This window comes from Pelecanus crispus, chromosome 19 (genome assembly GCF_030463565.1).
Source record: "Pelecanus crispus isolate bPelCri1 chromosome 19, bPelCri1.pri, whole genome shotgun sequence".
In the NCBI taxonomy this organism is placed as follows: domain Eukaryota; kingdom Metazoa; phylum Chordata; class Aves; order Pelecaniformes; family Pelecanidae; genus Pelecanus; species Pelecanus crispus.
Genome location: NC_134661.1, coordinates 3,205,188 through 3,219,459, shown reverse-complemented (window position 1 = coordinate 3,219,459; position 14,272 = coordinate 3,205,188). Strand labels below are relative to the sequence as shown.

The following is a 14,272-nucleotide window of genomic DNA, read 5'->3' as shown; positions in this document are numbered from 1 at the left end:
CTCAGCTCTGTAAACTGTCTAGGTACAAAAGCGGCTCTGCTTTCGTGTCTGCTGACTTTTGTGTTTGCATCCAGATTTTGTAGCCTCCTGGATTTCGAGTTCTTTTTCCCTGGCCCTTTTCTCCCCCATGTCCCAGCTTGCTCCCTTCATTTGACACCAGCGCTCTCGCTCAGGAGGTCACGTTAAACAACGTGGTAGGACCAGGAGATATTTGTGATGGGGTGGCCCGGAAGACCGGGGCAGCAGTGGCCACTCTGGCTGCCTGCACCCGCTGTAGGATGCCCAAAGCGACCTCCAAGGTGACCGTGGTTGAGACATACCACCTGCAGTCTCCTGCGTAGCTGTTCCAGGCTGCTGGGTCTGTACCCAATAAGGCAGGTTTCTGTTACGTAAATATGTATCACGTTCCCTTTCCAGCCCCCTCTTTCCCCTCCCCGATGCCCCATATATGCTTACTTGTGCCCAGCTGTCTGTAGCAGGCAGTTCAGCTATCTGTCTGTTTGTGCCCTGCCTTTACATCTGTTCATGTAGCCATGTCTCTCCAGCCTCCTCAGAGGCTCTTTCTGAGGCAGACAGGCTTTTTATCCCTTTAAATCTCCCCTTTCCTGAATCGCACCGGCTCTGGCAGGCTTTCTCTACGTCGACAGCTTCCTATCCCAAGGGGTAAACACCGTTTCACCCAGCAGAGCTTCTGGTCCTTGCAGCATCCTCCCCGCTGGAGCTCATCCTGCTGCTGGACGAGGCTCGGCAGCGCCCGGGGCTGGGCTGTCTCGCTGGTGGGGAGCTGCAGTGGGTTTGTGCTGTCTCCTTTCTGCTGCTGCTCCCTCCCTGCCAGCAGACGCGGTTCCTCTGTGCCAGGCTGGGAGCAGATCAGGAAGGAGATGGGGTGTCCTTCCTCTCCATCCTTTCCCCCGAAGGACGCCTGGCACTGAAGCAGCCAACCTGCGTGTTCAGGGTTAAGGCAACTTTTCAGCAGCTGAAGAGCTTTCTGGTGGAAACCTCAGCCCTGCTTTTCTCGTTGCTTCCCTCGGCTCCTAGGCTGTCCTATTTATCCAAGCTGCAGCGAGCATCCCCCTGGTGCCCGCAGCCATAGTTGGTGCCGGGAGCCAGCACGCATCCCTGCAGTGCTAGCCCGTGGCTAGCGGTGTATTTAGAGTCGCTGCGTCCCGCTGCCAGGTACAATGGACCTGCTATGCTGATAGCTGGGCTTGGGATCTCTGCAAAACCCTTGCCAAACCTCTTTATCGGTTTTAGCAGCTGCGTCAGGGTCTCTGGGTGAGGTTGGGGTCCCAAAATAGCTAAAACTCTTTCACTGGTCGTTATGCTTCTCCTCTAGCCCCTGGAAGGGGCAGGTTCCCCATGATCTCTTCAGTAGAAGAGGCAGTTGCCCTTTGGAGGAAGGCACCCAACTGAGGTCCAGCCTGCCTTGGCTTGGGCGCGAGGAACGGTACCGCACACTGCGGGGAGATGGCAGCGTGAGGTTGGTTTTCTTTTGTGGGCACAGAGACAGGTGTGTCTGGATGGTCACCGAGGTCTTGGTGCCCTCAGTTGCTCTTTGAGGAGGTAAACGGTGGCCTCTGGCTGTGTCCAAAGGAGGAAATTTGTTTTTTGCACCACCCTGTTGCAACCGGTGGGGCGGAAAGCCCTCAAGGCTTGCTCATAGAATCATTTAGGTTGGCAAAGACCTTTAAGATGATGTCTGTGTCAGGGAGCGGGGACAGCAGGGACAGGGCAGGGAGACCTTCTGGAACTGCCTTTCAGCCTACGCGACCCTGCGGGGCAAAACGTGTGGCGGCAGGACGTGGTTTTTGGCTGCCCTGCCTGCAGGCAGGCTCCCGAGCCCCTCTCTGCCCCCGGGCTGCAGGGCGCAGGGGAGGACGCGGTGCCAGCCCTGCGCGCAGCGGGGCGGGATGCGCATCAACAGGTGGATGCGGAGAAAGATGCAGCGAGAGGATCGGGGTGGGCAAGGGGGATCCGGCCTCCTGCCGCTTTTCCGGGGGGGCCGTACGGTGAGCGTGAGGCTGTGCGGAGCGCGTTGCTTGGGAGAAGTCCTCTCTGGGGCTGGGGTTGGAATGGTTAAAGGGGGGGGGGGGGGGGGGGGGGTCCCTTTTGGCTAGTGGGAGCCTGGGTCCCTCTGCTCGCCGGGAGCGCGGTGCGGCGGGGGTTAAAGGCTGGCGTGGGAAGCGCCTGCTCGGCTCCCCGCCCGCGGGTGTTGTTGTGCGGGTGTTGGTGTGCGGGTGTGCGGGAGCCAAAGTGCCGGTCAGGGATGGAGCCGCTGCCATGACAACCCCGGGCAGTCAGCCTGCGCGCCCAGGGATGCTGCCGGCCGGCGGGGCTGGGATGCTGCCGCCGCCTCGCCCGCTCCCCCGCCACCCCTTCTCCCCGGTTTTCGGCTGAACCGGGGCTGGGAAAGCAGCCTCCCACCCCGGACCCCGGCGCGGGGGAGCTCCGGGGACCTGGCTTTGCGGAGCCGGGGAGCATCGCTGGCTCTGCTGCGCGTCCGGGCGCCGGGGACCTCGCCTGCAGCTCCGCGGGGAAGTTTCGATCTTACGACAGAATCGGCATTTTGGGGAGCTTTTGTTCTTTTTCCATTTTTTTTTTGGTCTTCGTTTTCCTCTTCCCTCTATCCTTTAAACGAAAGAGCGACAGCCGGCAAGCAGCCCAACTCCAAGCCCGTTTTGCTCCCCCTCCCAGCCTCTTTTTTTTTTTTTTTTTATGGCCGCCCTCCCTTTCCTGCCAGAGACACTTACGTTTCCTCCTTGGGTTATAAACTTTTGATGCCAGATCTCCGCAGCGCGTGTGCCCAACTGAATCTTAAAGTAGCGTCTCGAGCAGACACACATCTGTGACCTTCATCTCTTGCTCTGCACCTTCTCTCCTCCTCTTCCTCCTCCCCCCTGGCCCTCCCGTCCTCCTCCCTCACCCAAGGATACTGGGGACTCCCTCCGGATGCCGCTCGGCAGGCTCAGTGCTCGCAGGCTGCCTTGCCGGGGGCTCTCCTGATCTCCGTGGAGCTCCGCATCGCTCGCCCCGCTGGTTTTGCTCCCCGCCATCCCCACACACACGCACCCCCCTTCCCCCCCCCCCCCCTTTGGCTCCCGGTGGCCTTGTCGGGTGTGTTTTTTGCCTGTTGGAAAAGTCCCTGCTGCCCAGGATGGGGGTCGGTGGGTGCTTAGCCCTGCCCTGGAGGTGCCTAGTCGTCCTCTGTCTCAGGCTGCTCTTCCTTGTGCCCGCAGGAGTGCCCGTGCGCAGCGGAGATGCCACCTTCCCCAAAGCTATGGACAACGTGACTGTGCGGCAAGGGGAAAGCGCCACGCTCAGGTAGGAGCAGCCGGATTTCTGCCTTGGGGGGCAGCGGGGGGGTCCTGGCCGCAGCTCTCGGGGGATGCTGTGCACTGACTGGGGCTGCCGGAGGGTCCTGGGACCGGCTGGAGACTTTGCATGCGTCCCAGGGGCTCATCCCCACGGTGGCAGGGGACACCCCGGCAGAGTGTTTTTTTGGGGGAGCGATGCACCAGCGCTGCGTGGCGGGGAGCGGGCTGCAGCGCGGGGCTGGCAACCTCCCGTCGGGGCTGGTGGGGGGCTGCGGGTGCCAGACGAGGAGCTGACAAAGGGGCTTAGGTGGCAGACAGTGAGTTAGCGCTGCCTGATGCTCCCAAAGTTGTCTCCGTGCGTGTGCCTGTGTGGGAAGGGAGGGGGGGTCTGCACTGCTGGCGCCGGTGCCAGCCTGCGTCGCCAGCGGGTTTCCAGGGCTGCGATGCCTCTGAGGTGTCAGTGTTTCGCCTTGATCACTTTATAGTCTCTGCACGAATCTGTTAATATCAAATCAATCTTTTACTCCAGGGGTGCGTCTTATGAATTCTGATGGATGCTTTACCTTACACTGCTTGCTGTAGGAGAAACGCAGGCAGCTTATATGCAGATGGGCCACTTGTGTGCTGCACGATACAGCAGAGCATCCCTTTTCAGTCCCTGAATGAGTTACAGGTGTACATGGTGCATTACCCGTGTAGGATAGCAGCTCTCAACAGACATCGCAGCAGCGTGGCCAGATGAGCAGATAGCAGCCCAGCCTTTTTCGGAGGGCGGTGGGGACTCGGCTGGTGTCTGGGGCTTTGGGTCATGCTGTGCGTGCTTCAGGCAGCCCAGGGAGCACCCGAGCTGGTTAATCTGGCTGGACAAGCAACCCTGGGACTTGAGGAAGAAGCGTGGGGATGGTGGGACAGGAGTCTGGAGGAGTTAGCCCGCCGCTTTCTCTGCAATAGCGAGCAGCCTGTGCCCCCGTGCGAGGCTGGCTGCTCCCTCGCTCAGACCTGGAGTAGCAGGGCTGCAGCAGAGAGCAGCTGCTCTTCCCAAAGCCAGACGTAAAGGTTGGCATAAGCAAGCCGAGCGTGTCACGCTCTCCGTTAGCAGCCGAGCCGTCGCAGGGATGAGGAGCTTGTGCCGGTTTGAGCAGAGGGTGCTCCGCTTGCCCTGGCAGCGGGGGCACGGGGGGTCAGGAAGGCTTTCCGTGGCTGGCGTGGTTTTTGCGGAGGGGCAATGTTCGGTGCATAACGTGGTGGTGGGAAGCAGGCTCCAGCTCGAGGTGCGTGCTGCCGAGAGAGGCGTTGGTCGCTTGTCTGCCTGCCTCCCGGCACGGTGCCTGCCGGACTTTGGGATGTTGCCTGTGCCGGGTACATCCCTATTCCTCGGTCCCAGCCAGTGACCCGCTGGGACACGCTTGTCATCACCCCATGTAACCGGGGGCCGTGGCACAGCAGGAGAGCAGAGGTCACGTTTCCCTGTGCTCTTCATAGTTGAACTGCAAAGATGATGATTAACCGGAGCTGGAGTGAGCAAGGCGGTTTAAAGAAGAGAAGACAATCCCCCAGAGACGTGCCTTTGGCCTCAGTGTTCTTTTCCTCGCTTTCTGAATTTGTCTCCCTGGTGAAGCGTGGGATTTGGGGCTCTCCAAGGCAATGCTTGTGGAGGTGGGAGCAGGATGGGTGCCTGCTGTGGGCGAGCGGGGTGGGGGGCTGAGCCCCTTCCCCGGGGAGCACCCACAGCTCCGGCGCCACACGAGCCTGCTGCCAGCAGAGGGCTGACTTGGATCTCCTTTTTTTTTTTTAAAGCTTCTGGCCTCTTTTCTGTGCTGTTTGCGAGAGAGGGGATGGGATGTTTGTGAAGCAGCCAGCCCCAGCGCGGTGGGAGGTATTTTAGTCTTCCCGTAAGAAACTCTGCATCCCCCAGTGGGACTCTGAGTGCTGGTAATTAGAGGAAGCCTCTACCCCAAAAATGCTTGTCCTCTCCCCATTTGCCACCTTGGCATCTGCTCCTGCCCAGGCTCCCTGGTGCATCTTATCCATGCTCTCGCCCCCTTCCTTTTTCTTCTCAAGTTTAGCTTTTGCCTGCGGCAGTCGGGTTTCTGGCCTCCAGCTCCCATTTGCCCTCAGTCCACCCCACCTCTTCTTGCATTGCTATTTCCCACTGGTCCCTCTCTTCTCTCCCACCCCTATTTCCCTGCCCCTTTGGGCAGTGAGCAGCTTTCTCTCTTCCCTTGGGGCCTGGAGGTGGGCAAGGCACCGTATGCAGCAACCCAAAGGGGTAGCATCAGCCGTAGGTTGCATGGAGCAGCCCAAAGGTGGAGCGTCTCGGGGACGTGGCTGGTATTTATTTGCAGGCTGCAATACCCTACAGAGAGCCAGGAAGGGGAAACCGCCCTGGGCAGTCTTTCTGTGTGTGTGATGCTTGTGGTAGATGTCTAGCGTGGGGCCCTCGATGGGATTTTTCTCCTGGCATAGAGTCTGTGCACCCATAGTAGGAGCAGATGTGGTGTCCTCTGCTGTCCTCCCCGCAAAATGACACTTTTCTTGGAGCTCAAACCGAAGATAGCTGAGGAGTTGGGCCTTGAGAAACCGAGACCCGTAATTCCAGCTCGTTGTGCTTGCAGAATTAGCTGCAATCCTGCTAGGTCCAGAGGGGCCAGGTCCTCTCCCAGCCTGCTTCGTATGGGGCTGCTGTCTGGTCATGAGTTGGGCTGAGCCTGTGAGTCTCCCTGGCTTCGGCAGGGCTGATGGAAGCCCTTTGCTTTCCAAGATCAGCTCTTTAGCCACACATTGCATTGCAGAAAGGAGGAGATGTGAGAGAGCGGAACCGCGTGCGAGCGGTGGAGGAAACCCGGAGGCTTTTCAGGCTGGTTGTGGTTTTCCTGTATTGGATTTTGGGTGCTTCCATTTCCATCTCTCCACCCTTTTTCCGAGGGAGGCTCAGCATAATCCTTGCAGAAACCGAGGCTCCATCTACAGGCAACTTCTAGGTCATCGTAGATCAGCAGCAAATGATTCCCCTGTTTTCAGCAGAGATTGTTGATAATTCACTACTTTTTATTGTAAGAACAAACAATTCCTGTAATAGTCATGCACCTTGCTTCCCCAGGGAACTCAAGGCAGTTTGCAAATTCTCTGTGCACTATTAAAGAAAATAAAGCTGCCTCTTACCTGACTCTGAAATACAAAACCTTCTGCCGTGAAGCGGGGCAGGTGTTTCGATGGCAGCAGTAACCCTGCGCACCAGTTTGGGACGCAAAACGGAACGAGGAGCGTGCTGGTAACGGACAGGGAGGCTGAAGAAGGTCACTTTTTAATTTCCCAGCTGGGATTTGATACGGAAACGCGGATTAAGTCTCTGCTTTTGGGAAGAGTGCCACTGAGTCTCAGCTTTCTACGCGCAATGCTTCTTGGATGCGTGCCCTGTGAGCTGCGGGGCACGGGCATCCATTTGCTAGGTTGCTTTTGGGGCGTCGCTGGCAGGTCCCCAGCACGGTTAGCAGTCCCAGTGGGCTGACCCCAGCTAGAAACCTTGGGTTGTGCTGTATCCCAAACTTATCGCAGCGGTGGAAGCGTCTTCACCCTCGCAGAGGGCTGTCGGAGTGCAAAGGCGATGCAGGCGGCGGCTGAACCGCAGGTAACGCCGCTGCTGTGGCAAATACTTGAGCGGTATTAAAGTGGGGATGTATAGTAAAACGGGATCGTATTGCTTGTGCCGCCAGCAAACCGACCTTTTATAACAGGCATCAGTACAGTTCATAAAGACATAAAACAACAGCTGCTGAAAATTTCAAGGCTTTACAGTTTTGTCTGTATTTAAGAAATATTGGCTTTTTTTTTTTTTCTTTTTAAGGCAAAGAGAGTGCGTTTCAGTGGTTGGAGGGAGTAGCTGCGAGACAGGGTGTGCCGGGTTTTCTCCTTGGCTGTCACGGCAGGGACGCGGGGACTCGAGGAGACCCCTCTGCTGCTCTCGGTCTCAGTTTCCCCATCTGTAAAATGGAGCCCACAGCAGTGGTTTGTCAGCGATGATTAAGAGAAATGTGCATTCATAGGTGGTGCTAGGGTTGTGCAAGAAACATTTGGCAGGTACATCTAGGCTTTTCTCTGAACTAAAGTGTACACAGATGCTTTTTCCCCTGTATTTAAAGGCAGATTTTGAAGTTGCATCCCCTCCACCTTCCTATTCGCTTCTGAGCCCATGGTCTCCCTCGTTGCTTGTCCATGAAGGAGACCAAAAGACCAGGGTAGCTTTGCTCATTCGCAAAGACTCTGCGACAGGCTGTATTTTGTCAATTAGTGAGTACGAGAACAATTCTAATTAAAAATAAAAAGCCAGAATAAAACATCATGAGATGCTGTTCTTCTATTTATTTTTGCCATTATAGTTTTAATTATTCCTGACAATGCTGCCTTTTTTTTTTTTTTTGGGGTATAATCATCTACCGCAGTCTATTTCCCAGCACCCGATGAGGCCTCAGTAAAATACAACCAGCAGGAGCGGGTGGCAGGACCACAGTCTTTGGGCATAGGTCTGGGAAGTCAGGAAATCAGATTTGGGGGGTTTTTTGGGGTTTTTTTTTTTCACCTTTTTCTTGGTCAATCTGCCGGCCCTCAGTTTACCTACCTGTTAATGGGGGTTGTGACACTGACCCGCGGCCGTGCAACGTGCAACCGATGTACCCGGCAGAGAAAAGAAGCGTTAATGCAGCCACGTCTCGGCTGTTAAATCCTTGCTGAGAAGTGGGAAGAGAGTTGCCGCTTTTTGTGTGCAAATGCTAAAAGCGTGGGGATTAGCGAAGAGCAGATTAGCGAGGACTTGCTCCATCGCTGCTTCCTCCCTCCCCCTCCTACCCAAAAAGTTTTCTGAAGCAGCTAAATATATACCTGCCGTTTCCAAGGTAGAGCTCACTGCGTGGCAGAGCTGTAATTGGCGACTCAGTGAAATTACAGCCACGGATTCTGGCATTTGGATCCTCCTGGCTGGCATAATAATTTCTCCCTAGGTAGCTGGTATTTAACTTGTCTTATCTGCTCCTGATAGTTATAATTACAGTGCCCGCTAATTTCGCTGTGATATGGCAGCCGCTGGAAGGGTGGTTGGAGAAAGGTCGGGGGGTTGCAGGAGGGCTCCCTGCACCCCAGCCCGTTGCACGAAGGTAGATGCCGCTGCCGAGGTGCAGATGCTGAGACCACGCAGCCGGTGCCCAAATTTGCCCGCTCGTGCCCGCTTCTCACCTCAGCGGGGCTGGAGCAGCCTGGCAGCCCACCGCCACACCGTTGCCCTCGTTGGCGTCAGTGGAGGAGATGCCGGAGGGAGTTTCAAGTCCTAGTGTCCTTGCCGCGGGGATAAATCTCCGTCTGGGGTCAGGGTAGGGCTTGCGGGTTTGTCTGGGGTGCCTGTTTGGGTTGCACGGGGAGAGGTTGCTTGTCCCCTGCTCAGGAGCGCTGTCCTGCTGTGTGAGGGGGAAATTCGGGGCTGGCTTTGGGGAGTTCACCCTCAGCCAGCGAGGCTTTCGCTGCTGCTTGTGCCAACACCTCTGCTGCCAAGCCAGTAAGGCAAGAGAGGCTTTGCTGTGAGCGTAGGACCAGGGTCAAGCGGCCGAGAACTAGAGCCCCGCTGACACGGGGATCGTAACCAGAGCGCTGGGGTTTTTGCTTCAGAAAAGCCTGGTTTTGAGAGCGTGGCGAGCTGGTCTGGCTCTGCAGCGGGAGGAGTCGTCACTCGCCGTCGCCTCTCCAAGGGCCAGGCTGCAAGCCCTGGGAAGGTCCCTTTACCTAGCAAAAAGCCAACCCCCACGCTAAGTGTTTGAGCTCTACTAGCCCGAAATAGTTACAGGCGGTGATATTCAGCTCCAGGACTGAACTGTTAGTAATCCTTTCACTATAGGGTACACGAGATCTTCTTGCAAGCATAATAAACTCCCTGGGATTGCAAGTGGTAATAGCTGTCCTTCCCCTGGATCACGCACGCTGCTCCAGGAGCTCAGGTCTTTGTTTCTAGAAAAGGATTAGGTGTTAACGCTGCAAAATGAAACCAGGGCACAGTGGCTGTCTTTCACGTTCCCGGTTTCCGAAGAGTTTCTCTGTTCCCTTGACTGCTCTCACAGTTTGCCTCCTCCTTGCATTTCTCAGCCCTAAACCGCGGATGCTTTTTACAACAGCTGGACATATTGTTTTAAGTGATAATCTTTAGATACTGCAGCTGAGTAGACAGTTCATAAGGAATATCTGATTCGGTGACTATCACTTCTTCCGTCCTTGCGAGCAGCCTTTGAGGGTTAGGATAGTCTGTTTTTTCTTCTTTTTTTTTTTTTTAAATGAGAAAAATAATTCCTCCACAGCCGCTGCCAACAATTCTTAGCCTGTAATGGGTTGTTTACTGCAGGTTTGATTTGATGCGTAGGTCTTGTCTTCCCTGACAGAGAGAACCCTTCAAGGTCGGATCTTTAGTGTAAAATACTCACATATTGTACTCCTGTTTTCCCATGAATATTTCCCAAGATTTTCTTAAAATGAGTTGTTTCCATGACTATACTCACTTGATGGACTAGTTCCTCGGGATACAAATGGGTCTCAAAGTCTGCTTCTCCTTGGAGTGGGAGGATAATGAGAACAACTGTTGTGGAGTAGGATCAGATCAGTAAATTGTGCTGACTCTTATAAGGTGCTTTGTGCCATCTCCAGTTCAGGTGGGGAAACCCGAAGAGCCGTCATATCATCTTGCTTTTTCTTCTCTTGGTGTACCAAGATTTGTGCACGGTGTCACCTCCCGGCTGGAGCCGGAGAGAAGAGGAATAGGAGGCCAGGAGGGAGAAAGTGGAAGAAGAGGCGGAAAAGTTTGGGGGGGTGGGGTGGGTGGAAAAAAATAGGTGCAAGAAGGGAATGAGTAAAGGGAAAAACAGAGCGGTTGAAAGGACGAACTAAAGAAAAAGCAACAACTGCTAACTCCTGTGATGCGAAGTTCAGCACTGGGATGAGTTGCTAAATCAGAGCCCAGCAGTCAGCGTGGATGGCCGGACCACGGGGATGTGCCAGCTGCAGGGAGCTGAGGTGCGGGGGTCCTTGGCCTGAGCCAGCTTGCTGGTGCCCAAGACCTGGGGAAAGCATGTCCCCCCACCTCCTATTTGTTTATATTTTCTCTCTGTGTGTGCGTGTATATATGTATATAAAAAAATCTAACAAATTTCTAACCCATATAAATCCAATTACCCATGTTTTGCCTGCAGGGAGCGGGGGAGATTAATGTTTGGTATTTTGGCAGGAATGTAAAAAGAAATAGGTGGTAATAACAATGAAGGCTCATAAAAAGGAACCGATAGCCATGTCTGTGCCCGGGAACCCGGCCGTAATTCTCATGGGCATTTGCCGACAGGCCGCCCTGCTTCTGCGGAGGGGCAGGAAAGAGCCAGGAGTGCTTCCTGGGCACCTGAGTGTTCATCCTGTGAGTGGCGATGACATTAATGTGATAATAATGGAGGTTGATAAAAAGAAATGGTTTATGCTCCCGGGGCACCTTCTCGGAACACATCCTGCTCTGCGTTGCAGCTGGTGAGAGCCACAGGAGCAGCCTGCTGCTAGCCCCATTTTGCGGAGAGGCAAGCAAGTCCCAGGAAAGGAGGATGAGCGTGGGGGTGGTTTTTTTGGAAGAAGAGATGGGAGCAAGCTCTTCACCCTCTGCAATGAGTCTGTGCTTGTGTTGGTCCTTGCAGATCTGCCTTGGAGTGACAAGGCCCAGAGCTTTTCGGACAGTTATGGCTGTGGGTAGGAGTTGGGAGTACCAGAGTTGTGCTGTGGCAAGAGAACATCTCTCATAACTTTTTCCTCCACTCTGAGCCTTTTTCTGCAGTGCTTATGCATGCTGAGTTTTCCCCAAGTCTTTCCTTTCCCCCGGTGCGAACTCAAGATGCCTTTTCCCTGCAGCTCTCAGGGGACAGTAGTCTTGTCGGAGGATAAGCAGTCACTGCAAGGCTGCACCCATCGCATCACGTCTGTGCTTGGCTTTGTCCCCTTCTGCTCCTCGGTCGCAGCCCGCGGTCTGTCCCATGCGGTGACCACAGTCGAGAGGGTGTCATGCTACCAGGTACCTCTCCTCCCTCGGCTTTGACACTTGGGAGCCAGCCGCTCATCATCCTTCAACCATACCCTCCCCTCTGCCGCCCGGGTGAGGTCCCCTCTTGGGCACAGCGCTGCTCCCCGTGTCCCCTGTGTCGCGGGTTGAGCGCAGCAAGTGGCATCCTGCACTGCTCCTTCCACCGTCACCCCCGGTCATGTATTAATCACGGTTCAGATATTGCATCCCTACAGCGGTTTCTGCCTTCTCTGCTGGCTTTGTATCAGGCTCCTTGCTCTCCGTTTATTACCACCACTGGTTTTATAACCCACTTTATCAGATGACTTTTTTTTTCTTTCTTAAAGAGCATAACCCATGAGCAACTCATCATTTCAGAAAGAGGGAGAGCGCCGTTAGCAGAGGAGAAAGCCTCCATGCTTATACCTTAAATGAAGAGCCTGCTTTACCGTGTTGTTGCATTTAATTCAATCAAGGCAGTTAAAGCAGAGATTTAAAGTCCTTTGTGCGATCACAGGAGTTGCTCTGATGCAGCAGCAGGTAGAAGAAAAGATTGAGCCCATTTCCAAGGAGACTCGAAGTAACTGTTGGAAGCAGCCAGGCCTGGGGCTTACTGCGGCAGCGGCTACGGTGGGAAGCTGTTAGCATTCACGTTGCATCGCATCTCTCTCCCCGTCACCCTCCCTGCTCTTGCTCCTTATCCCCATATATTCCTTTAAGTGGAATTGATTAGTTCAGCTTTTTTTTTTTCCCCCCTTTTCTAATGGTGGGGAGGGCTGTTTTTAATTAATATTCTTAACTGTATAATTGTGCCGGCTGGTCCCATCGCTGTCTGAGTCACCCTCTCCTCCCTCATTCTTGCGAGAAGGCTGTTTGGACTTAATTAAAGTTAGGGATCCAGGGCTAGCAGGAACAGCGGGAGTCTTGCAGGGCTTCTGATGAAATGATGGCTGCGGGGGAAGCGGCTAGTTGCTTCCCGGAGTCATAGATCACAATGCTGAGACACCGTTACGACCGTCTGGTTTGACCACCTGCATTACATGGGCCATTGCATCTCATCCTACACTTCCCATCCTGCGCCCACAAACTCCCGGACGCAACAGCCCCTGTTTTGGGGTGGGAGGAGCCCAGTTTTGGTGTGTTGCCCCTGCTTAGAGACATCCCCTCCCCAAGGGGTCTTTGAGCAACACCAGGGGAGCTCCCCGAGCCCATCGCCGCTGAGGGTGTTGCAGGTCGTGGCGGGGGATGTTGGAGGGATAACGGAGAAGCTGCGTAGGACTTGGAGGGTCTTTTTCGTCTCTCGTTCAATTGCTGGTGCTCGCAGACAGCGCTGCCACCAGAGCTCAAATGCAGCCCAAGTGAGAGCTTAATAAGCTCCGAGAGCTGTCCAGAAAGTTATCCTGACACCAAGTGACAGACTCTCAATTGATATCCTCTGGAGACTTTAAACTCACTTCTGCAAGGTTTCCAAAGCTGGTTTTGTCTCATACCTGAAGAATCCTTTATCTGCTGCGACGCCTCCCGTGCTTTGTCTCATTGCTCTTGACGTTTCTCTTTGTTGCCTGCTGCAGCACAGGTAAACTCTGCTGCAAAACTATTTAAGAGGGGTTTCTCTCGCTCTCTGCTCCTCCTCTGGTCTGCTCTACTCTCTTGCTGGGGTTCCCATATAAACTGCCTGGGCTGATGCCGTTCCCGCTTGGCTCTGCAGGGAACTGACTGGAGCTATGTCGGGACCACTGCTGCTCATTTGAGAGGGCAGGGGATGCTCCAGACCACTGGGGAAGGGCAAATATAGTGTCTGCTGTGGAAAAAGGAGGAGAAATGGTCCTAGGAGATCGCTCACTTTCCATCCTGAGAAACCTCTGGAGCAAACATCAAGGAAAATCTTTCTGATCGGCTAGGAAAGGACAAGAAGCTCTGCCACAGCCAGCGGAGATCTGTCAAGGAGAAATTGTGTCAGACTCCTCTAATATCCGCTGTATGACAGTGTGACAAGCCTTATGGGCAGTGGGGGGGGAAGCAGGAGATGCCTCCGATGGTGACCCAAGCAAAGCTGTAGCTACTGCCCTGTGAGCTAATGGGAAACCTAAGGTGGGAACCACCCTCCGGAGCAGGCTGTAAGGAAACGGGCTGGCTGCTGTAAGGTGCTTCCCTGCTTTTGAGACCCGGCCCGATATGAGCTCTTTGCCTAACTGGTAGGAAAAGCTACCTTTACAGTAGTTCAAGCTGCAGCTGGTTGGTAATGTCCTGCTGGATTTGCATGAAGGGCTTGGGGACCATCTTTATTTCCAGAGTGGAGCATATTCGCTTGGTTTCCCAAGTAACAAGTGATAGGACGAGAGGAAATGGCCTCAAGCTGCGTCAGGGGAGGTTTAGATTGGCTATTAGGAAAAATTTCTTCATGGAAAGGGTAGTCAAGCATTGGAAGAGGCTGCCCAGAGAGGTGGGGGAGTCCCCATCCCTGGAATTGTTCAAAAAACAGGCAGATGTGGCACTTGGGGACATGGTTTAGTGGGCATGGGGGTGTTGGGTTGATGGTTGGACTGATGATCTTAGAGGTCCTTTCCAACCCTAGTGATTCCTAGTTTTTACTTTCATTAAAAAATAATGCAGCCACTAAGGTAGGAAACATGAGATTATTACTCTCTGCTTAAATGGTTTAGTGGTGGACTTGGTAGTGTGAGGTTGCACTGGATGATCTTCAAGGTCTTTTCCAACCAAAACGGTTCTATGATCCTGTAAGGCTGGTGTTGGTTTTCCTTCCAGGCAACGGCAGGATGGCTGCTGGCCTCGTCCTGCTGCCTTCTGTCGCCTTTTTTTACAGTGGTCCCAAGCAGCAGTACTCGTCCTCCCCTTCTTGTGGAGGATTTCATGCTCCGGCACCCACTGCAGAGTCAGC

General features: G+C 54.4%; 1 protein-coding gene across 2 annotated transcripts in view; it reads left to right on the top strand.

The window, feature by feature from the left end:
- The window catches only part of LOC104023841 (CEA cell adhesion molecule 16, tectorial membrane component), a 305,270-nt gene that overhangs the window by 195,360 nt on the left and 95,638 nt on the right, over positions 1-14,272 (top strand). Inside the window, exon 2 of one of the 2 annotated variants that reach the window (XM_075723145.1) lies at positions 3,237-3,321. In XM_075723145.1, the coding sequence (XP_075579260.1) occupies positions 3,237-3,321 (85 nt within the window). Of the gene's footprint in view, positions 1-3,154; positions 3,322-14,272 lie in introns of those variants that run through there. The other variant, XM_075723144.1, reaches the window with a different exon arrangement.